The sequence below is a fragment of the Nannospalax galili genome, unplaced genomic scaffold (genome assembly GCF_000622305.1).
Source record: "Nannospalax galili isolate Female #2095 unplaced genomic scaffold, S.galili_v1.0 scaffold324, whole genome shotgun sequence".
Classification (NCBI taxonomy): Eukaryota; Metazoa; Chordata; class Mammalia; order Rodentia; family Spalacidae; genus Nannospalax; species Nannospalax galili.
This window is the reverse complement of record NW_008353027.1, coordinates 2,955,382-2,980,638: the sequence shown is the minus strand read 5'-3', so window position 1 is coordinate 2,980,638 and position 25,257 is coordinate 2,955,382. Positions and strand designations below refer to the sequence as shown.

The 25,257-nt window shown below is 43.3% G+C and overlaps 1 protein-coding gene across 1 annotated transcript in view; it reads left to right on the top strand.

Moving 5' to 3' along the window:
* The window catches only part of Prep (prolyl endopeptidase), a 124,795-nt gene that overhangs the window by 94,545 nt on the left and 4,993 nt on the right, over positions 1-25,257 (top strand). The window contains exons 11-13 of the mRNA XM_008850296.2: positions 16,851-16,987; positions 19,456-19,550; positions 22,463-22,594. Of these exons, the coding sequence (XP_008848518.1) occupies positions 16,851-16,987; positions 19,456-19,550; positions 22,463-22,594 (364 nt within the window). The remainder of the gene's footprint in view (positions 1-16,850; positions 16,988-19,455; positions 19,551-22,462; positions 22,595-25,257) is intronic.

Sequence of the window (25,257 nt, the reverse complement as noted above, 5' to 3'; positions counted from 1 at the left end):
TTGTAGGCCTTAAATTTGCATCTGTTTGTTTTTCAAAGAAGTTTTTTGAGTTTCAACTAAGAAGTTTCAAAATCTTGAAATAGCTCCTTGTTGTATATTCAGATTCAGTTTAGAAACAGGAAAACACAGATGTTCAGCATCAGAATTTTCTGTTTCTTGATTCCTTCTTGGCTGTTCTTTGGTGAGTCAGTGAACCACTATTCATTGCAGTTAACAAGCACTTCCAGGACGCCAGGGCCTTAAAGCCTGAGATGATGATATATACGGTTATATTTTGGCAGCACTGGGCATCAGGACCTTGTGCATGTTAACCAAGTACTGTACACCTGTTCCCCTGTGTGCATGCCGTTATCAGACCTCAGCATGGGCTCTGCACCATGGCCTGCACTTATCTGCATAATCTTCCCACCCAAGCCTCACTTCTCCCCGTAGCGCCTGAAAAATTATATTGGACCTCATACGGTGATCCTCAGCCCTTTTGTCTGAAAGTAAGACTTCTCAGCCTGGCCACATAACATACGATACCACATCACAAAGGTAGTCCTTGACACTAGGCAGGCTGTGGAGGCCAGCCTGTGTTTGACAACGTAAAGTGAATTCCACAGGATGAGCCTAGGAAGCAAGACATGCCTTGCATGGGGTGTGGGTGTGGGGGGGTCACTTTTTACCACAGCACCTAAAATCCTTTAAAAAATCTATTATTTTAAACTTTGAGTTTTCTGAGCATTTTTAGAAAATACAGACAGCTTTAGAAAACATAGTGGTCTCTCTGTTTTTGTTGTTCTTTTTCTCCATGAAGCTTAATTTCTCTGGGAGACTTAAAATCATGAGCCTGTATCCTGGTTTTATTAAGGAACACTTCTTTTTCTACTTTGTGTGGGTTCCTATAGGCTTGCTGCCCCTCAGGCTCCTTTGCCTTCTGTCTGTAGTCTTAGGCCTCCCAGCATTACTCTGTGGACTGTTTGGATCCCAACAGGTTGAACCCTGTGTAGGGTCTTTGAGAGGAGAGAAGACTGAGGAGCTGCCCTGGGGACTTGGAGGCCACTTATTCAGCCCCATGTCTCTCCTGCCTTTGGCATTGAGCTCTTCCCTGGGTTACCCTAACCTCAGCAGTCATTAGATTTTCCCCAGATGTAAGACAGCGGAGAATTTATGTGGGCTACAGCCATACTGGCCACCTTGCTTTGCTTGTGCACACATGCCATCCCCATGTCACCCTCTCCTGGCCTACTCATTCTTGTCCTTTTTCAGCGTGTGCATCAGAGACTTCTGTGTAATACAGCAGTCCTTCCTCTCCCGTCCTCCCCACATCCAGCTTTTGTTTCTTCATTGTTGTCCCTGTCAGCTGACATCACGTGTTCACCTGTCTGTATTTCTTTTTCCCTGTTAGAATGCAGTTTTGCCCACTGCCATATCCTCAGAGCACCTGAATAACTTGATGAATGAATGGGAGGAGACCATGATAGATGTCGAACTGTGAAATAATCTCATTGCCAGAAACCTCTAAAAGTGCAGCAATTCTTTTTTGCAGCATTTTTATTGGACCATCTCCCTTTGTTTTCCTGGGGTAATTGGTCTTGTCTACTGAGAACAGACAGATATTGTCAGAAAATAAATGTTTGCTACCATTTCTTCTGTGAAAATTGATTTATGTGACCTAATCTTTAAGAATTATCTTGGCCGTAGATTATGACCAAAGCAGAAAAAAATACTGCTTCACTTTAAAAGAATCAAAGCAAACTTTTCTTTATGGTTCTCTTCATTATTTCTCCTCCTTTGCTTTGTTTTCCAAGTGATGTCCCAGAAGACAGACACCCTCTGGGGCGAAGCCAAAGGATGCTAATGACAATGGTAGCTTTAGTAACTCATCCTGATGTGAATAAAGTGAAATTGTCAAGTGAGAATCCCCCTTCCAGTGAGGGGTAGGGGAGAGGGAGGGAGAGAGAATGGGTTGACAACACAGATAATTCTTTCATAGGCTTTTTTGAGTACTGTGCTTTACTGGTACCATTGATCATGCTGAGAATATAAGGAAAGACAGAGTTTACTAGGGGAAATGCAGGCATAATCAAATATTTCCAGGAGTTTAATGGGGGGGTGGCTGTTAGAGTGGTCCTAAGGAAGCCCGGAGCAGTTGTCATGTCCTAAGGAAGCCCGGAGCAGTTGTCATGTCCTAAGGAAGCCCGGAGCAGTTGTCATGTCCTAAGGAAGCCCGGAGCAGTTGTCATGTCCTAAGGAAGCCCGGAGCAGTTGTCATGTCCTAAGGAAGCCCGGAGCAGTTGTCATGTCCTAAGGAAGCCCGGAGCAGTTGTCATGTCCTAAGGAAGCCCGGAGCAGTTGTCATGTCCTAAGGAAGCCCGGAGCAGTTGTCATGTCCTAAGGAAGCCCAGAGCAGGAGGAAGGCTGCCCTAGAAGGCAGTGTTCTAAAGAGAACACAGAAGAGCAGCCTGCGCAGTCAGGAGGAAGAGTACGGCCAGAGCCCATGGCAGGGAAGCAGCCCAGGTCCAGACTCTACTCTGGATTTGCCCCCCAAAACAGGACAAGACTCAAAAGGGCCTGTGTCATCCATCTGCCAGGTGCTCGGAGAATTGGGGTCAGGAGCTAAAGAAGCATGAAGGCTGTCATGGACATGGTGGTTGCTGGATTCATGGCACAGCTGAAAACTTCAGTGGTGTGGTGGTGTGTGAGGACAGAAAAGAAGATAAAAGTAAACTAATGTATCATAAGGTACCAGTGGAGGAAGAGGAACCAGGAGAGCTTGCATGATGGGAGCCAGGGAGAAGAGATTCAAAGGGGATGGCCTGCTCCAGCAGAGAAGCCACAGTTGTACTAGCTGCTCATTGCCAGCCTTGGCTGTGAATACTTAACCAGGCATGGAAAAACCTGAGTATCAGTGAGCAGTGGATGGAAAATACTGCAGATAAAACTGGTGCCCAGCTGCTTCCAGTAGAGCAAGGTGTCTGAAGAGCCTTGGGCTTTGGGTGTTAACAGTTAGGTAGTACGACTATTCTGTGAAACTCAGTCAGTGGGAGTTTTTGTACCATGTATGCTGGCTTCATTTTCTGCACACTTGTACAGGAACTGATACGCTTTTCTAGAACTTCCATTAACATGATCCATTATTCATCTCTCCATTTTCTTGATTACCACTGATAATAAAAAGTATACAAGGTAGTGAGAGGTTAGATATGTAATACTTAGATGGTGTGAAAAGCTAGAGGCAAATATATTAGTTCAAATGCCTACTGAAAAATAGATATACAATACGTGTGTGTGTGTGTATTGTATTAGTCACTTTTCTGTTGCTGTGACAGAAACACTGACCAAAGCAGTTTATAGAAGGAAGAGTTTGTTTGAGCTTATGGTTCCAGGAATTACAATCCATCATGGCGGGGAGGCATGGCAGCAGAGGTGGGTGGAGGAGGAGCAGAAGCTAAGCTCTGCATCTTCCAGCAGGCACAGGAAAACAGAGCAACTAGAGATCCGGCAAGCCTTAAGAACTCTCTAAGCCCACCCCCAGTGACGTGCTTCCTCCAGGATAGCCACACCTTCTAAGACCTCCCAAAACAGTGCCACTATCTGGGGACCAGATGTTCATATACTTGGAGCCTATGGGGGACATTCTCATTCAAACCACCACAGTTTATATAGCTAAAGGTTATATAACACAAAAACAGTGCCAGGCAAGAGAACGCTCCCTTTGAGTTGTTGATCAGGGTCATCCAGGAGACTCCCAAAATAACATAGGCAATTGTTAAAGTCCTTAATTGCCTCCCAGAATTTGAAGTTAAGACCCTATTGCTGAAGACAGATCATACTTCGAACACAGGACTTGGAACAGTCAAGCTGAAACTAATCTGGAAGTCTCTCTCTGAAGACCAGCTCTCCTGGTATCAGAGGATGTGCAAGCTACCAAGGGAGAAAAGCAATCAGTGGTCTTACCCAGTTGTAAAGCCTAATAACAGCTGGCCCAGCAAACTATCGCTATTGGTGCAGTAGTGGCACTTTTATCTTGGGGGTAACTAATAGCTATGTAATTGGAATGAAGGCCTGCTCAATGGGAGGGAACTCATGTGTGGTACTGTAAACATAGCCAAATACATGTGACTGGAGAGGTCCTAGATCCTGGAGAAAACCCAACTTCTGCCTCATCCCTAGACCAATATAATTTCTTACTGTATACTAAATAAGCATTTTTATATTTACAGACAAGTGTACCTCTCACCACTCATCATAGAAGCTTCTTTTGCAACAGATAGAGACTAACACAGAGTTCCACACCTGGTCAAATGTAGAGAGTTAACATTTGTGAAACACTTAGTCCTAAGTGACACATTTGCAGTGCATTTTCAGCTCTCATCAGAGAGATTTTCTTATGCAGCAGATGATGATTAACACAAAAACCCACAACTGGCCAATGTTCAGAGAACAAGAGGCTGCAGAGTACTTATCCCAAAATAGGATATGACACCTATTTCAAACTTCTCCAGAATCATTGTGGAAGAGGGTCCGAAAGATTGTAAGGACCAGGGGTGGTGGTGCATGACCACAGGGAAACAGTCTTCCAGACAGCTGGTCAGTTATACACATGAACTCACAACAGTGGTAACAGCATGCACAAGACCTTTGTCAAACCAGACAATCCAGCATAGACATGGAGGGTAAGAAATCTAACTCCGCCTAAGAACTTTTGGGAACTGATGGCTGCTGGGAGGAAAAGAGAGAGTCTCTTACAGAGATGGGACTCTAGATTGACCAGGCTCCAGTGAATGGACCCACACTGAGGTACAGGTGGGGACACAAATCAGACACTATTTACCATATTGTATGGATATAATGGAATGCATTGCATTGGGCACGGGTCAGTGGGGGTGGGGTACAAACGGGGGCGGGGATCTAAGTATCTAAATACCATCAAATTATATTATATGAAAATCACAAAAATTCAATCAAAATTCTTTTTAAAATCTACAAAGCCTCCCCAAAAAGCTGTATGTTATTAAAAGTATATTTTTCTGTGTTCAGAAATATTTTAAAACAATACGCAAAATCTTTTCATTATGACAGTTTTCAGGATAAACATACAACTTCACCGATAATATTTCCACGGCCATTTTCACCACACAAATACAAAGAACATTTCATACAGCCAAATTTAGAGTATAAATCAGAAAGTATTTGTTCTTGTACCTTCACGGCAGGTATCTGAGCATTGTGGCTTGCCTTCCTCCCCAGGCCCCTCTTTTTCCTTCTTCCTAGCGAACTGCCTCCTGTGAGCTGCTTGAGCTGCCGCTGCTGCACCTCCAGACACTCTCCCCTAATTGACTTCCTCTTTGCAGCCTGCCACTGCCAGCACGGCTCCTTGTCTGGCCTTAAGTCTTGCTCCCGTTTCTCAGTGGGGGACTGCAGGGCACTGTGATGCTTGTGGGCTCCTAAAGATTGTTCCTTAAGTAAGTTGAAATAACCCATCATGAATTTTTCTCCTGCTCACCTAGAGGGTCCGTTTGGTGGTTTTCATTGTGTCCTCTGGGAGATTCAGATCAGAACATCATTAGGTTTGTTCAGCACAGACAGCAGTGAAAGCCTCACTTTTACCCTTTGAATATTCAGCCTACTTGTTTTCTGATAATTACACTTGTGAGCTTTCTGTTGAATGTGCAAATAAAAAATTAGTAATTTCACATTATGCTGGGATCCTTTGGCAGAGCCACCCAAGATTCAGAACTGCGGTCTGTACGTTTAACCCTTCACATTGCTGTGAATTGCGCAAACCTCCTTCCCTTTTCTCCCCACGTCCCCCTTTAATTGTTTGCCCTTTGAGGAACGACCAACCCACCAGCCACAAGAATTTAAAGCCACTCAGTTCTCTTCTGTTCCATTAATAAACATTCTAGTCAGATCATTTTTGTTATTTATTTTATTTTTCTAATACAATAAATAAGTTATCTGATATAGTTTTGAGTTGAGGATTTGGAATGAATTTCAATATCCTTTTTGGGCTTTTATGATGCAGGCGCAATCTCATGCAGTAAATCGCCAGAGCTAAACCGTTTAAGAATCATAAAGCTCTCTCCCTGGCATTGCTAAATTAATAGATGAACAGCCAACTACGTATAAGGAACATGTCAAATGTTAAATTTTTTTATTATTTTATATTTTATATTTTTATATTATCTATATAAGATGGAAATATGTGGCCTTAAAAAGCCTGTATAATCTTTGAAGGACCTCAACCAGGTTAATTTTATTACTTTCCAGCCTACAAAGCATTCTGAGACCAGAATCTAGGTTGCTGGATTTGTATGGATTTTTAATGAAATACCACCTAAATACTTTTTCTTACATTACTGAATTGGAATATAGCATCCAGTTGGGCCATTTAGTCTTCTCGGTAACTTACTAAGTGCAGAGGCCTTGGAATAGGCACAGAAAGAATGCCACAGAGGGTCCAGGAGCAGCTCCTGAAGGTCGGCTCAGAATTGGCTGATTCCTTGTTTGCAGTGGCTAAGGACGTGGAGCTTTAGGCCAGAAGACCCAACTTTAAATCTTACCTCCATCATTTGCAAGTTGTATGACTTGGGCTGGTTAATTTTCTTATCCTCTCTCTTTTCTTTTTCTTTCAATTTTTTTGTTTGTTTTGTTTGTTATTTAAGACAGAATTTCACTATGTATCTCAGACTGGTCTTAAACTGATGATCCTCCTCTCTGAACTGGGATCACAGGAGTTCCTCTTCATATTTGGTAGGTTAGTTACCGAATGGCCCCAAGCTGAGATGGGCAGATCCATAGTATAGACCTTCTGTGGATTATAGGAGAGAATCTTTAGTCCTTAGACTGGTCATTGGTACCCAGTAAGCACTATAAGTGTGTTAAATAAGTCAGTGTGTATTTTGGTTTTTGTTTGTTTGTTTGGTCTTTTTGAGACAGGGTCTCCCAGTAGGCCCAGCTGGCCTGGAACTCACTATGTAGACCAGGCTGGCCTTGAACTCACAGAGATCTGCCTGCATCTGCCTCCCGAGTGCTGGGATTAAAGGCGAGCACCACCATGCCCAGCACCAGTGTGTATTTTAACAAAATTACAAATTCAGGAAACCCTCTTGTGAAAAATAAAGAAAATAGCTGGCTGGCATTTTGGTGTTTTATTATTTATTTATTTAATGTGGTGTGTGTGTGCGCACACCTGCCATGACACATGTGTGGAGGGCAGAGGACAACTTACTGGATTCAGTTGTCTCCCTCAACCATGTGTGTTCCAAGACTCAAACTCAGGTCATCAGGCTTGGCACCATTAGCCAATGAGCTAACTTGTCAGTCCCTAGTTTTTGCTTTTAAAACTGTTGTTGGACCCCCAGGCTGGGGTACCCAACGTCCACGGGAGGCCACACCCCAATAACTCAGTCCTCAGACCAGGAAATGCAGCTAGCAAGAGGATTTAATCGTTTGCGCAGACGAGGCTCCTGCCTCACTCAGAGAGAGAGAGAGAATAGCAGCCCAGAGCTCAGCTTACAGGCTTCTTTTAAAGGCAAAAACCACAAACTACAAACGGCAGAAGTTGGAGGGGGTAGTTTCGGGGAAGCGGCAGTAGTGGGAGGAAGTTTCGGGTGACTTTCGGCTTTGTGCACGGAGCATGAAAAGGTCAGCTTTGTCTCAGTAGTTAGGATTTTACATCTTCCTTCCTTGTACGGTTTCCCAGAATATTCTTCTTTTGGTCTAGGGGGGACTTGGTTTGATTCCATCACTGTGAGAACTGTACTTGTTCTATCCTAGGTTTGTCTCCAGGGCCTCCGAATGTGGTGGGGGGGGGAGGTATTTTAACATTTTCAGGTAAAGAATAACCTAACAAGCTCCAAAATAGAGTAAATGGTTGTTATGCTACTTTAGGTTTCTCTCTCTAGATTACTAGAAATATTCAAGCAAGGGTGCTCCTAACTGGGCTGTAACTTTGGAGTGCCGGTAAAGTGGGTGAAGGGGTCAGTGTAGTATAGGTCAATGCAGTTTTTTTCCAGTGGTGATTTCCTCTGTAAAGGCATATGGTGCTGGAGTTGGGGCTGTGAAGGTGAGGAATGGCCACTTTTCTAGACAGGACCTTTGAAGCAGGAAGGATTCACCAAGGGCAAAGGCACCGACTTGACTCTGAAGAGAATGGGAGCGTTATGTCTGAATGGAGAGTGACCTACATTAAAAAGCAGCCAGGGTGGGGGGTGCCCTAAGACTGGAAGCAGGAGCCTTCCACTTCCTGTTTGAAGGTCAGAGCGCCATGCCAAGGGGGCAGGAATAGCTTTGAGCCTCAGGAACTGAGAGGCAAGCTGGTCTAGGTGTTTTGGATTAGAGTGTTCAATGTGTAATTCTTGGTTTATTCATTTAAAGATACTGATTGGTGGCAAACATTGCCAAACTCATAACCCTCTGATGATGGTTACGACCTCTTGTGTCATGCAGGAGAAGAGGGTGCATATGCACACTGTGAGCAATGAAAGCACATGCAATTTCTACCCATTCCTCAGCAGTAGCTCCTCTGGCCTCCACTTGGGGACATCCCTGCACTTTAATGTCTGGTGGCTTGTGTTCCCTGACTTCAAGGTCACAGCAGTGGAACTGAATGTGGCTTTTCTGTTCTAAAATCATGACACATGTATTCATTATAGCCATGTCCAGCTTTTTACCTCAGAACACACCACTGCATCTGAAATACAGGCACCCATCCCTGTTCTCCTTGTACTTTACTTTTTCTATTTTGTGTTTATTTCATAGTTTGAAACTGGAAAAGACATGTTATTCCCAGAAACCTAAGCCATGCTTAGCTGATGAGTTTCTGCTGAAATTGTTAGTATAGCACTTAGCATGTTGTTGGTGCTCAGAAATGAAAATAGATTTTTTTTGCGGGGGTGGGGTAGGGGTTGTTTTTTGCTTTTTTGTTTTAAGAGAGGGGAGAAAGGTTGATTCTAGCTCATAGTTCCAGGCTATCGTCCATTATGGCAGAGAAGTCCCCATAGCACAAGCTCAAGAGAAGTAAGTAGTCACATTACAGCCAAAGTCCTGCAGAGGTGGTGAATTCGCGTCAGCACGGTAGGATTCAGCTGGCTCTCTTTCCATTCAGTCTGGGGCTCAGCCCATCAAATGCTGCTCACGTTCATGGTGGGTCTTCCCTCCTCAATCAACCCAACTAAGAAAAACCCTCCTAGGCAGGCCCACAGACCAACCCAATCTAGACAACTCCTTATTGAGACTCCCTTTCTACGATGTGTCAGGTTGACAAAACTAACCATTATCCCCATAGAACCGTTTGTGGTGAGCATCAAGTTTGATAAACATGTTTAAGAGGGGAGTTAATTTATATATGCTTGGAGAGTAGCTAATCTCTTAACAATCATATTAGCAATTTTTGAGATAAAGATTTCTTTTTAAAAATATTTTTATTGAGCTTTTGTGCATTTCATATAATAGATCTTAATCAAATTTATACCCCCTCTCCTGTCCATGCCCCCTCCCACCAGAGTTCATGCATTAGATGGCTTAGTCTGTAAAGTGTTTGCCACACAAGTGCCACACAAGGACCTGAGATTAGTCCCCATAATCCATGTAAAAAGTGTGGGTACCTATAATCTCAGTACTAGGAATGTAGAAAGACAAGCAGATCCCTGGGGTTCCCTGGCTAGCCAGTCTAGCTGAATTACGTAGTCCTAAGGATGTGAGACTCTTGTCTTTAAAATCTCGATGGAGAGATGTCTCAGCAGTTAAAGAGTGCTTGCTGCTCTTTCAGGGGACCTGATTCAGTTCCCAGCACCCACATCACATATCTCACGGTCACCTATAACTCCACCTTTCAGAGATCCAATGCCCTCTTCCAACCTCCACAGGCACCTGCATACATACTGCATGCACACATACAGACACATTAAAAACAAAAAGCCCACAAGGTAGAAAGCTCCTGAGGTTGACCTCGTCTCCACATGCTAAACACACACATGTGCTCATGTACACACACATAAGATTTGAAGGCTTTTTGTTATGCTTATATAGCTCGTGAAATGGTTTTTTTCTGTGTTAGCATTAGAAAATAATGCCTTGAAAACAGGTTTTTAAATAGACTGACTTTGCAGTATCCAGATACCCTACAAGTGTTTTTAAATCTCCATTGTTACAAAAATGTTCATCCATTCCTTGAAAAAACACAGCAATCCCTTTATACTTTCTACCGAAAGGTGGCTCTCAAACTCCTTCCCATTCCCACAAAGTTAAGTGCCTGGAAGATAGATGGGATTCCAACCTTCTAGTTCAGGCTAGGACCTTTAACCTTGGCACAGCACAGGCCCAGGTTGTACCTCTGCTGGCCTCTGAAAGGTCATCTTCTGCTTGTTCTGCATGGTAATCGTGACACCTGTGTTCCCTGTTGATCATTGGGGTGATGGGGCTTCTTGTCCCTCCTTGCCTTGACTCTGGGATCTTGGTCAGTTCTGTTCCTCATTAGATTTATTGGCTACTCAAGTAGCTCCTGTCAACTCTGATAAAAGGAGAGACCCAACACCCTTTTGTGAACATTCTCCTTTAGCTCTATCAGACTCTAAAATTAGGCAGAATTGCTGCACTGGGCATTCTCTGCTGAAGGGCTTGCCCTCTGCACTCTCCCTTCACCTTTCATGCATGTAGGAGCTTGGTTCATTACTGGTGATAATGGGAATCCTGCCTTTGCCTCAGATAGCATCGTATGTCAGTGAAGCTATGCTTTTGAAAACTGAAGTGGTTATGCATATTTGAGTGTCTCAGGGAAATTGATTTTACTCATAAATGTGTTCATCTCGAACAGTAATATTTCATGGGGGTAGGTGGTTTATCCATAGCTCATACCAGTTGCTTGGGGGAACGGGAATGCTTCTTTGATTTCTTAGATATCTTACATGGGAAACAAATTCACACATTAAGACATCTAGCTGTATACTCAGTGGTTGCCAGCTTTGTGCCAAAACACAGGCCCAGTGGTAAACCAGTTGGGTTGTGATGGGCTGCCTTAGTAATAGCCCTTGACCATAGGAATAGGCCAGTCCTGAAATGTGAGTCTATGTCCTTTATGTAAACATAAACTTTCTGAGATTTGGGCTTTTTTATTTTTTTAATTTTAAAGAATTCAGCTCAAGGGTCTGTGAACTCTGAGCTGCTAAATAGCTATACATTAGACATGGTTTTAAATATGCAGAATTAGAATTTATTTTAAATTAGTTAATTATTGCCTTAGTCTATTTCTTTAGCCGTAACAAAGTACTCAAAACTGGATAATTAATAAAGAATAGAGGTTTATTCAACTCCTGTTTTAGAAGCCCAGGAGCCTAGCGCTGGCATCTGGTAAGGGGCTTCTTGCTACATCATAACATAGCAAAGCGCATCTTAAGACAAGACTGGGTAGGCAGGTGTCAGTTTGGGTTTCTAATGGAGACATTGGTCCTACTCTGATGTCTTTATCTAATTCCAGTCCCTCCCCACCCCCAGGCATTGCCTTCAGACTTTGGACTGAGTATCTTCCTTGTTAGCCCTAAGTCTGGCTACGTGGCTTATTTAATCCTAGGTCTAGGTTAAGTTGAGTACTCATTCCAAAGTCAGTCTTCAGTAGGGATGAGCAGCAAATCACCGGAGCTACATTTAGCTGTTCACGGAGGATAGCCTTTTATATTGCAGCTGAATATAACAAAGCCACTTAGTAAAGCAGATGAGTTTCCTTCAGCCTGGATGTCTTGTTCCGTGGCAAAATTCTGGCCGTTTCGCAAGAGAATTCCCACTTTTTTGCCTACTTCTTTACGGTAACAAAGGCCAGAGCTGCCATCTTCTCTTCCAGCCTCCCAGGATTCCATAAGAATTGAAATTTTGGCCCGGCATGGTGGCGCACACCTTTAATCCCAGCACTTGGGAGGCAGAGGCAGGCAGATCTCTGTGAGTTTGAGGGCAGCCTGGTCTACATAGTAAGTTCCAGGCCAGCTGGGACCACAGGGAGACCCTGTCTCAAAAAGATTTAAAAAATAAATAAAAATGAAATTTCGAAGGGGTGAAAAAGAAAAGTAGAGGAAAAAACTCTTGTGGGCAGGAGAGATGGTACAGTGGTTAAGAGCACTATCTACTGTTGTAGAAGTCTAGGGTTCAAATCCCAGCACCCATGTGGCAGCTAACAGCCATCTGTAACTCCAGTTTCAGGGGATCCAATGCCCTCTTCTGGCTTCCTCAGGCATTGCATGACACCGGGTGCACTTACGTACATGCAGGCACAACACTCACACATATTAAATAAATAAATAAATAAATAAATAAATAGTTTTAAGAAAAAGAAAAATGCTCTCTTAAATCATTGTTTAACTTTGATTGCTCTTTGGCTGGATCACTGTCATTTTGGATTGCTATTGCATTGTGGATTTTGTTTGCGATCTTTCTGAAAGCTTATTTCATTGTACTCTAAGATAGTTTCTCTAGAGATTTGACCGTGCTCCTAAACAGTCATTTGTCCACCATACACTCTTTGGTGAGGCTTATACTCTGTTAAGGTAAAAGGTGGGTCCACTACAGCCTTCTTGTAGAAGAGTCTGTTGGCTGGCCCATTTGCTGTGTCCTTGGCGAGAAGGTGGAGATAGTGTCATCAGCCTCATGATCAGCCATTAGCCATGGATGATAGACTTTTCCTGTCTCTCAGGTGGGCACCTGCTAGATCCATATAAGCACTTTGTTTTCCTACCCATTAAGGCTTTCAGAAAAGCTTTAGCATCCCATTACAGGACTATGTCCACAGTAGACAGCAGAAATTATAGATGCAGAGAAAGGAGAGGTGTTTGAGGTGAGAGATAGACCTGTTCCCCTGATTTGTATAGACAGGTGTGTCTCCAGGGCTTCTGGAAGAGTTGGGAAGAATGTGCAGCAGATAGAGCCAGCAGTGGAAGAGCCAGGGGAAGGCTGGAGCACTTACTTTTGAAAGAGCAGGGAGGGACCAGGCACCGGAGTAAATGAGGTAGAGGTCAGAGAGTGGTGAGCTCCGAGTGTAGTTCACTGTAGTTCAGGAAGGAAGGAAGCTGATGATAGAAATTCAGCTTGAAGAGCATACAAGGTAGTACAGAAGGCTTTGTTTTGTTATATAGGATAGGGTACACGTGCATCTGTTTACATGCCCTGGAGAGGAAAAAAATTAGTGCGTAAGTGGTGATTGGAAGAGGGAAGCAGCAGAGGGAGTGGTAAGGCGTGAAACCGATATCTGGTGATTCTTTATTTGAGGTTGTAGAGGCCGAGTGGGATTAGAAGGTCTTTTGAGAACTCCCAGCAGATGGCCTTTGTGAGGATGGGCCAGATCCAGAGGGAAGGGGATGCCAGTGGATGGTGGTGAGTGTCCAAGAAAGGGCAAGGCTTGGAATCAGCTACTTTGTAATCTTCTTGGGTGGCGATGGTGGAGGACAGGAGTATGAGGAGACGTTAGGAAAGACAGGAAGATAATACAAAGGACTCACATAATGGTGGGAAGGGGGTCATTACTCATAATTTCAGAGCCCAGATGAGCTCGGTTGCTGCTAATTTGTGATGTAGTGACTAGCCACTCAGGGGAGAAGATGAACCAGTGGGTTGGGATTAGAATTACAGAGTTTCAGGTTTTAGTGAGTTCATGAGGCTGAGCAGAAGTCTAGACTGGGCAAGAAAGCATAAGGAAGGCTGGCAGTTGAAGGTAACGTAGGGATTGGGTGTCATAAAAGCTTTAAAAGTGATAATAAAGACCCTAGGAAGAAAGGAAACAGGTGGTAAGAGATCAGGTGGAGGTCAGAAGGTGGTGTGTTGGTTCCTTGCAGAAGAACTTTAAGAACTTTTTAAACCTTGCCAAGCTTTAAGGTCTGAGGTGATGGTGTGAGATGCCGGGACCGTGCAGGTCATGCTCGCCCGTGTTTCCCATGCATGGCATATTGCCTAGCACATGATGGACACCACAAATGTTTGAATGAACTAAGGCTTAGGAAGGGGGAGAGATGAAGGTCTTGATGCATTCTTATACTTGTAAGGTCATCTATTTCATTGTCAAGGCCACTAAGAGAAGCCACAGAACCTGGTAGAAAGACGTACAGAAGTACAGAGTTCCGTATTAAAGTTGTGGAGGACCGTAGGAAATACCTGGTTTTCATTGACAGTAGATTATGAGAATAGAAGGAATGGAGAAAACAAATGGAGTGACTAACTGTTTGAGCCCAGATCCCCCTGCTGAAGAGTGCCAGGAAATGTGCTAAGTTTACACCGTTGGGGGTGCTCCACCTATAATGAAGCTTGAAAAATATGTCTAACAGGTTCTCCATAGATGCTTAGACCCAACCAAGAAGGGTAGACATAGACAGATGCAGAACTTTTTGGTGAGGTTTGAGGAGCCAAGGTTGTTGACTTCTTCAGCTTAGCAAAGTGGTTTCAAATGGAAGCCAGTGTCGTGTGATGTGAAGAAGTAGAAAATGCATGATGGGAAATGGCTCCACTACTTTGAATGACTGTTTTCTAAATGCTCACATGGAAAGTCAAGCTTAGGGTTAGGGTCAGTGGTCAGTGGAAAATGGAAAAGGTGTAGAATATCGGTGTGCAAACAGATACGTGTAAGTTTTAAGTTGAAATAGCGGGGTGTTTTCTGGACCTTTGCCATATTCTTTGACTTTTGAACAGTTCAGAATATTGTAATTTTAACATCAGAATCATGCCAACTTAAATTATGGTTGTAACTCTACACTGGGGGTCAGGGAGTGGTATGGAGTTTGGGGGCTTTTGATAGTGCTCTAAAAGGATGCTTTGGTCCTGGAGCCAGATGGGAGGGAGAGCACGGGCCAGCTCTCAGGAGGGAGCAGGAAAGGTGGTGTCTCAGGAAGGAGCTGAGGTATCACATAGCATGAGAGGTAAAGCACTCTGAGAACAGGCGGAAGTCTGAGAGGGGGTAGCAGAGGAAAGGAACATCTGTTCACCTGTCTGGGTAACAGCCAGGAGCTCAAGGCAGGGCCTGGGGTCAGTGCAAACAGTTGTGGGTATCTGGAGGGAACACTTTGTTTTGCACATGTTTCAATTACAAAGTGAGACAGTTTCTCTGTTGATGCTGTTTGCTTCTGTGGTTAAAGTGCCCGGAATCTTCCAACTCGGTGATGCAGGCACTTCAGATGGTTCTTACTCTTTATTTACTTGTATCCAAATATAGTTACACTCATTAGTGGCTACAGAAGACACTAAATAACTTTAAATAAAACTGTCCCCTCTGATCAGTTAGAAATCTGCAGAGTATTCTCCAGGATTCCTAACTGCCAGGATTATTTCGTCTCTCAGCAGGATTTCTCTCCAAAGTCAGAAACGAAAGTTTTATACTGACAAGTTAAAAACAAACAAACCCAAAAACAGAAACAGACAAGTATTTGGCACCTCCTGTAACACTTGCTCCTGTAGCCACATCACCTGCCCGTTTTCCTCTCCCTGAACCCACTGCTTATTTCCAAGGACTTCGAGACAACTTTCTGGAGCAGAGCTCCAACCCTAAGAAGAATAGCTCTAAAATATAAAAGCATAGAAGCATAAAAGCATGGACGGTCCTTAGGATGTTTTGGACCCTAGCTAAGCCAGAGTTCTTCCCAATGTCAGTTGGGGTAAAAATACCTTGTTTGCCCAAAGAGAAAGCTATTTACAGCTTGTGTTTATCAGCTTTTTGTAGCTTATCATTTATTCTGTGGCTTATCACTTGGAAAGCATTTAATGTTTCCGTCCTTATCCTTTTTCTCTTAATCCTTTATCCCTAAAGTAATGAATATGGAAATGTTGACTGAACTTGCCTTAGATGGCCCAGATTTAGAAAGGTTTTATGAGCTTTAATTATCAATACTGGAGAAAATAGCCTTGTTTAACCAGGAATAATAGGATTTCTATGTTGCTCCTCATCAGCTCTCTGAGTTAATCTTTTTTGTTCTTGCTAACATTTGTTTAATACTTGGAACATAGAAAAATGAGGATATATTGAGTATCTTGACCTTTAGAGAGGAAGTTGAATGTGAAATTTGTCTTCAAGACAGGAAGTCTCCTTAGATTAAATTGATCCCCAGCATAGCGGAATCTGGCTTTCTAGAACTGAGGGGGGAAGGAGCAGCAGAGGACTGAACACCTGTTCTCTGTTGTGTTTGGTGAAGGCCCTGAGAGGGGGCATGATGGGTATATCTAGGGAGATGAGAAACTGAGGCTAAGGAAAGATGAACAGCTTGCCCAAGAGCACCTAGCTAGCTAGTAATGGAGTTGGAATTCACATTCATCTCCCAGTTGTCAGACGCATCCTCTGCTCTGCTCCAAACCACTTCTGTGAAATGGAAACATGCCTCGTCAGATAGCCCTTTAGCAGTGCTAGGTTTTCATTGTATTGCTGTACATCTTGAACAGCTATATTAGTTACTTTTCTGTTGCTGTGATAAAATGCCATGACCAAGGCAACTTACAGAGGAGTTTATTTGGCTTGTGGTTCCAGAGGGATAAGAGTCCATCTTCATGGTGGGCAGGCATGGCAGGAGGCAACCAGAGCAGAAAGCTGAATGCTCACATCTTCGAGCAGGCACAGGAAACAGAGAACCAGAATAGAAGTAGGCAAGCTTTAAACTTTCAAGGCCTGCCCCCAGTGACATGCTTCCTCCAGCATGGCCACACCTTCTCTGTACCTCCTCGTGGCTCCATGACCTTCCCCAGACAGCGCCATGAACTGGAGAGCAAGTGTCCAGATACTTAGAGCCTATGAGGGACATTCTCATTCAGACCGCAACAGAGAATTTAATAATTGTTTTCACCTTTAAAATCATGCAAGTATTTACCACATAATGCTGACCTAAGGATTCTGCTTTCCTTTATTCTAGATTTTCTACCCTAGCAAGGATGGCACAAAGATTCCAATGTTTATTGTACATAAAAAAGGGATAAAATTGGATAGCTCACATCCTGCTTTCTTATATGGCTATGGTGGCTTCAACATATCCATTACACCCAACTACAGGTAAGTATGAGGTGTTCTTGGAACTTGGCATGTATTTGATCTTCTGCACGTAGTGGAAAGCCACCAGAGATTGGTCTACTAAATCATTTTTTCCTAGAGGGGCAGGATTTTGGATAACTACTTGAATTTTTGCTCAGGAATTATAGAACCATTGCAAGCTAATTTTACTTATTTTCAAAGCTTATTGGCGTACAGATGTTGAGGCTACAGCTGCCTGGGTAGAAATCCCTGTCGGTTGAAATCTTACTGAGAAGTTCCTGTCTTCAGTGTTCGTCACTGGCTGCCATCCCATCACTCTGCATCCTCTTCACAGGAATGATTTTTCAGATAACGATTATATTTTTCACCAACACAGAGGCTTAAAATAGACTGTTATAATATTCAGCCATAAATATGTTTTCAGAATGCTCTAATACCCCATCCAATTTAAACTGTTTTGTAATTATTTCCCAGATAACTTATGCTTCTATCTACACATATACATTACTTTTTCTTGTTTAAATAGCTCCTGTAAGTTTTTGCAAACCTGATTCTAATATCCCATTCCTAGTATAAAATGGAATTTTCTTTGAGCATTTTTAATTTTTAAAAAAAAAATTCTTACATATAACACCAGCTTTAAGCTAACTTCTAAATAGAGCTTAATTGGAGATCTGGTTCACAGATTTGCCCGGGATCTTTTCTGTTTATGAAGAGATTTGTGAACTGATGGACCTCCACATACTGATTCATAACAATCAACCACCTGTCCTAGACTTGACTACAAGAAAAGCTGTTGCTTTGTTTTGGACACACAGTAACTCTAACTGCTCATTATTTGAGATTTAATGATGTATGAAAGACGATCTGTGTCCTCAAATGACTTTAAACCAGACAACGGGCTACCCTGAACATCTGGCTTAGGAGTTGGAGTTTATACTTTTGTTTAAAATCATGATACAGAGCAGTATTTCATGATGTAGATTGTGTGGCATCATTTTACCAATAAACTGAAGGGAACTGGAAGAGTTCGGTTGTCGCAGGGCCACTCCGGGTGCAGCCTGGACCTGAGTTGAAAGAGCAGTCTCACTGCTACAAACCTTATCCTGGGTTGCTCAGCCATATCTCGGTGGTACAAGCACAGGCCACACTTATTTCTGAGATAGTCGATCTGAAAGTGCAAGCCAGTCATTGTTCATTCTATCAGCCTAATCCTAAACTAAAATACGGTATTGTTTGCTGCTGTTTATCCCTCAGAGTGGTAGTTACTGACCTCAGGTTCAAATCAGTGATATTTAAGTAGAGGGGCAGTGACTCGTGGTTGCACCAGTGAACAAGAGACTTGCATGCTGACCCCACTCTCTTCATCCCAGTAGGGATCAAGACCACATTGATCCCTGAGTGGATCTACTGTGACTAAAACAGCCATCTGTTGGTTTGTGTAGTAAGTTCTTTTTATGCCTCTGGGCTGGGAATCAAGAGAGGGGTCCCCAGATCACTTTATCCCAGTAGCCAGCTATGAGACCATCTCAGGAGAGGCCATCAGCAATTCATGAAAATACAGAAGATGAAATCATTGAAAATCATTTTGGCTAGTTGGGCATGGCTGGACCGATTGTACGTATCTACCTCAGCTTTTACTACCTTTCATCTTCATCTTTGATAATCCAAAAATCTAGCACTCGGACCAGCTAAGGGTAAGATTTGCAGGCACCCTCAGCAACCCATGCTTACCTCTGACAACAAAAGAATGGTAACACTCTCAGAAATAGTGCTCAAAGAAAAATTACTTTTAACAATAGAAAAATAAATGTTATTCCCATTTTTAGGGTCAGAATCAAAAGAAAAGGGAAACAAAATCTGTGTCTTCCAAAGGGCTTAATATTTATTCCTAGATAGTTCACGCTGTAGTTTCTTTAATTTCTAGAACATACTCTGCAGCCCTTGTCTTTGATTCTGTGTGCTCCTTCCTGCCTGTCACCCTGTATTGCCTAATTTGACATCTGAGTTTTCTTTAGAAGTGAAAAAATATACTTAGAACTCCTTGTTCGAGAAAGAGCTTGCTTTTCCCCCAAGTTGAGCAGTTTAAAGTGTTACTCGGGGCAGGCCCACTGTCTGGTGTGCCTGCGCTACGAGCCCAGCACCACCCTGACCTGGCGATGGGTCGGTTTGCCCTGATAATTATCACAAAGGTAGAGGCAGTGTGAAGCAGGGCCTCTGGTTGTTTCTGTGTCTGCATTATGAATTGCACAGTGCGTTATTTGCCAAAATAGAAACGTGGTTGTACTGTTTATGAAGATACATGAGCTTTGCAGGGGAACATTAATCAGAAGTTATATGTCTTTGACTTTAATCAAGTAATAAAAAATATTGGGCTCCTATCTAGATGCTGTTATGAATGGAGTGTTCTTAGGGTACATTTTTGCTTTGAGATGGAGGAAGGAAGCTTGGAGTTGCTAGAAAATTAAACTGTCTTCACTATTTCTCAGCGTGTCCAGGCTCATTTTTGTGAGACACATGGGCGGCGTTCTGGCGGTGGCTAACATCAGAGGCGGTGGCGAATATGGAGAGACATGGCATAAAGGTAGGGTGTTGTGTCTCTACAGAAACACAAGTCTAGCCTGATTGAGGCTTGGGTTGTACTGATGTTTCCAACCTATTGTCTTTCAAACACATCATACCCACTACTACCCTGTTAAAAGCAACTCTCTTCATGTTTTCTTTTCCTTTGTAGTCTGTGATAGGTAAAAGTAGCCATATGACGAATAGGGTTGATCAGGAGAAAGTGGAGTTTATTAGCAAAGGAACACATGGGACAGATTCCCTTCTGGGCAGGGAAAATGTCTACCCGGGTTGTGAGCTGGGGTCTTTTAAGGGGGAGGCTTCTGCTTCCTGCAGAAGGTAGGAAGATGTATTTTTTTTAAAGTTGGGCAGGGGAAGTGGGAGAGCAGGACTGATCAAAGGGGAAGCCTGCTGTGTTGGCCAAACAGTGGAGAAAAGTCTGCTTCTCTTGACTTCAAAGACCAGGGTGCTTATCAACTTGGTTTCCTTCTTTCAGGAGCTTGAGAAGCCCATGAGACTCTGTTGGTGAGGGGGCGGGGCTATCTGAGCCTTAACAGTCTATGATAACGAAGCACACGTTTCCAGACATATTTCTCATAAGACCATAATTTTGGGGCCTGAGGTATATTTTTAATTATTAGTGTCAGGAAAGAGTCTTGGAAGGGACAGGCTTCTTGGTATTTATTCTATCTCCTGATGGCCTCACTTCTTTGTTTGGCTTTATCTGGCTATCTCATAAAGAAGTTTCACAGATATCTCTTAAGGGAAAGAAGCTCTTGCAGTTGTCCTGCACGCAGTGTGGGCACCTCCTGGTTTCCAGCATTGCCTAGAAGGCCTATCTTCTTAACATTGTGCTGGGAAGGTCAAGTTGGGTAGGTTTTAGACCAAGGAATGTAGCCCTTTGACCTTTGTAGTTTGACTGGATCTTTATTTCCTGGCCTGAAGCGTGATACTGGTTCTCAGCTTCAGAGCTTATAGGCTCTGGTTTTGGTTTGTTTTTTTAATGATGGTCTTTAGTTTAAAACCCTGTCTCTTCTGTTTGTTTCTATATGGAGCCCATCCACCCACCCCTTGTCCAGACTTTCACATAGCTGAAATTGTTCACTTGCTGTAGTCCAGTGTCCTTGCAGAGGCTTATTTCAGCTGCACACTCCCCATTCCTGTCATCTGCCCCCATTTATCACAGGACCAGTGGTTGGGTTGTTGCCAGCACCACGTGCAGGGCACCTCATCCCACCACAGGAACATCGGACACCGCTCTTCTTCACCCCCAGGGTGAGCCCACCAAGAAGATCCTCCTAAGGAAGATCTTACTGAGGTTGGGGCCTAGCCCTGGCATCCAGCACACACCCCAAGGGCTCAGCTAACATTAGTCACCAAACTACAGGAGCATCTAAGCAAGCGTTAGTGCTCGTAACTAACAGACAGTCCGGCCTGTCAGCCACTGCTTGCTCAGCTGTTCAGTGTCCTGTGCCCAGTTGACACCATACTTAAAACTGCTTAGGATTCAGTGTATGATTTTTGGCCTAATAGTAGAATTCAGTTGCACTAAATACATACTGTGATGTTACACTGAATACACACTATGATATAAAAGACGGTTGAGAAGAGAGGAAAAAGTGTACATATCATAAATTTGATTTACATCCCAAATTTATATGCTATGACTAGACCCCTTAGCTCATCTGATTTTCTGTTTAGATTGTATGTGGTTATGTATACAGACACATATCCTGGCCCCAGATCCCGATCCTTAGACCAGCTCCTGAACCAGATTCTCCTCCATGGGAGACTAGACTCCATGGTCTGATGAAGAGGGTATCTTTGGTCCTGGTCTGCTCTCTTTCTCCATCCTTTCATTAATTAGACCAGCCATTGCCCAAAGCCTCAAGAGTACACAGGTTGGAACTTGACTATGGCTAAAATGCTTTTAGACAGCTTCAAAAGTTAGGCAGTGAAAGGGCCAGAAGGGGCCTTTTTCCATTTATAGCCTAATATACCAAATACACATCTAATTCTCATTCTGTTCATCGAGTTTAAACTTTAATGCTCTTTTAAAAATAGGCATGTACACCAAATGATATTGTTTCTGGAAACTGAGTAATCCTAGCTGTTCTAATTCACCAGTAATTGCTTATTAAAATCTTAATAACATTTGTTTTGATGTGAAAAAATTCTTTCAGTAGCATGCTTCATCTTTAATTGAATTTCTGCAGAAGTGGTTAATCTCAAATATCTAATTAGATCTGGGTCTGCTTTTTGTTCATTTCGGAGGCAGTTACTTCAGATATCTGTTCCTTTGAAGCTTTTACTCTTAAATATTCCAAGACCCTGTAACTGTTTTTCTCTGAATGGTTTCTTTGGTTTCGTACTTGGAAGGACTTAGATACAGGCGATGAGCCCATATTCCTGGGCGACATCTGAGGCTTTTCTTGTAGGAACTGAGACAAGCCACTGAGCTGCAGTGCCACCTAGCAGATAATTCCTATTTTTCTTTAAATGGGTGATGGAGCAAAAGTACACCATTTCACTTTAATATGCTGCAGAGAGGAAGGGTGAGCTCTTGAGAGAGGGAGGCCCACTGGGCCGTGGCACCAGCCTTGATGTTCTGTTCTGGGTGGAACTCGGAGAGTTGATATTTCATTTTTTCATTCAGTTTCTCCGAAGTAAAGATTCTTTTTGATGTCTTGCCTTTTAAGTTCTGGGGTTTTTAACTAAAATATAAACTCACTATGTGGGTTTCCAGTGTGGTATTGGTGAGATTTCCTAGTACAAAAAATTGAAATTGAGGCATTTCTGCATATGTGACTTCAGCAGCCATTGTTTAAGTTGATCAGTAATGGAAACTGTGCCCTGTCCTCATTCCTCATTGGAATTCCATGTTATTCAGACTTACCTTTTGTGTTGTTTTGTTAATTATCTTTGACTTTGCAGGTGGTATCTTGGCCAACAAACAAAACTGCTTTGATGACTTTCAGTGTGCTGCTGAATATCTGATCAAGGAAGGTTACACATCTCCCAGGAGGCTGACAATCAATGGAGGTTCCAATGGAGGCCTTTTAGTGGGTGAGATCAGTGTTTTATTCGTTGTACTCTCTAGCTGACCCTCTTGGGGTTTTGGGGTACTCTGTAGGCAGCTCCAGTTTACTTGGAGGTTAACAGATTGGAGCAACAATACCAAGAAAGCAAAACTAACATTTTTAGCATCTGAAAAACGGCATCCAAGGAGACGGCTGAGCCAACATCACACTGCACTCAGCCTGCTCTGAGCATTTTCCTCTCAACATACTGAAGCCTCAGGTTTGTAGCATTCCACCAGCACAGGACTGAACCTGACAGCCCCTCCCACTGTGCTGTTCAGACCTAGTAAGATGTAATCCCCATGGAACATTTGTTCATACCTATGCCATGTGATCCTACGTGCAGTGGGCATGGAGAGAGGTACACAAAAATGGACCCTGCTGTAATAGTAATGCAGCCGTAAACAGTAGTGGTTCATGCAAATAGTTTCCACTTGCTAGGCACCTTGTGAGATGATTATTGTCTGTATTTTAAAGGGCATTGAGAGTTGAGCCTCCTACTGTCACCTACACAGAAAATGCTGATCTGGGCTTTAAACCTAATGCTGTGATTTAGATTCTGCTTTTTTTTTTTTTTTTAAATAATTTATTGAGAATTTCATATAGGGATATAACCATATAAGGTGTTTTGATCAAATCCATGCCCACTCCCTCCCCTCCAACTCCTCCCATATCTCCCCATTACTTTTTTCTGAGAACTTCATGTACTCTTTCTTCTTCTTTTTTTTTTTTTAATGGGGCTTTTGACTACTCTAACATCCCCTCCTCTGAAGAGGTAGCCCTAAAATCTTTTAAGGATTAGATGAGAGCTCCACTTTCAACATTTTTGGCCTTTGGAACATAGTATGTTGCTAAGAAGCCTGTCCTAGTTTGTTTCTCCATTGCTGTGACAAAACACTCTGACCACTACCAACTTGGGGAGGAAAGGGTTTATTTGTCTTACATATCCCGGGTCACAGTTCATCAGGGAGCCCAAGGTAGGAACTCAGGGCAGGAACCTGGAGGCAGGAGCTGGAGTACAGGCCATGGAGGAACACTGCTTACTGGCTTGCTCCCCTGGCCCCTGCTCAGCCTGCTTTCTTATGCAACACAGGCCCACCTGCCCAGGGGTGGCACCACCCATGTGGGCTGGGCCCTCCTACGTCACTCATCAAGAAACTGCTTTCTTATGCAACACAGGCCCACCTGCCCAGGGGTGACACCACCCATGTGGGCTGATGTCCCTCAGATATGGCCACAGGCCAGTCCAATGAAGGCAATTTCCCAATTGAGCTCCCTCAACCCAGGTGTGTCAAGTTGACACTAAAGCTATCTAGCACAAGGCTCAAGGACATTTTGACTTTTAGCCAAGAAGCTGGCTACTTTTCACTAACTGCCTAGCCAGTTCCTACCTCCTATTCTTATCATACCATCCTCTGAAGAGGTTACCCAGCTTGCAGATAGAGAATGAGAATGCAAATCACTCTGGCTTCTTCCATGCTGAACAGGGAGGCAGGGTGAGGCAATTGGGGTACCCTTTCAGTGGGTAGATCTAAAAGACTCCCAAATTGCATAACTCTTATCTGTAGGGAAAAGAAAGTCCTTGACTGGTGAGTAGGAGATTTGAAGGAGAAGTAAAGGCAAGAGTAATTAGCATTACAAGTGTTAGAGAACTAGAAAAAAGTCAGAACAGGGCAAATTTCAAATGTTCATATGAGAGTCCATTGGAATTTCTTGACGAGAGCTTCCAAAAGCATCCCTCTATTGGGTTCCTCCTCTTTTTCTTTTGTCTGCCATGCCTGAAAGCAAATCCTGAATGATGGATTCAGGATTTGTTTTCAGGCATTTTGATAGCACCACGTGGAGGCAGGATCTGGGCGCTCTCAGAAGTTCCCTGAGTTCTCAGCCCCTATGCCAGAGGGAGACCGAAAACAAGCACTCTGGTGGTCTGCTGGATCACAGCTGCTACACAGGTGGAGGTCGGAACCCACCCTCTCAGGCAGTCTGATAAGATCTCAGCCTTATCCTACCAAAGCCAGGTCTGCCCCAGGGCCTTGGGAGGGGCTTCACACAATTTCTTGGATTCTGCTTTTACTTTTTCTACTTTGTGGTAGTTAGTGAACTTTTATCCTTTTATCTCTCAATAGTATTTGGCCTAATAGTAAATATATGTAGAGCAGGCCTAACTTTGCTTGTTACCTCCCCTCATCCACTGGCAGGTGTGAGGGGCTGCTCATTGGGACATGTATAGAGCAGCACAATCAAATGACAGTTTTCAGGATTTTTAGTTACTGTTTCGGGGAGATCAGGGTTAAGCATTCATTTGTCTTTGAAATATGCTGAGCATGTGAAAACCTGAACTTTGGTGCTTAGACTTTTCCCAGTAAAATACAGACTTTTATAACATACTTTCTAGACAGGTGATAGTAAAACAAATGTCTGCTTTTTGTCCTCATGCATGAGGACCTAGATTTAATTCCAGGCACTGCTAAATAAATAAATAGCTCATAGGTAAAAATATAGATGCCCAAGCTGGGCGTGGTGGCGCACGCCTTTAATCCCAGCACTTGGGAGTCAGAGTCAGGAGGATCTCTGTGAGTTCAAGGCCAGCCTGGTCTACATAGCGAGTTCCAGGACAGCTGGGGCTACAGGGAGACCCTGTCTCAAAAA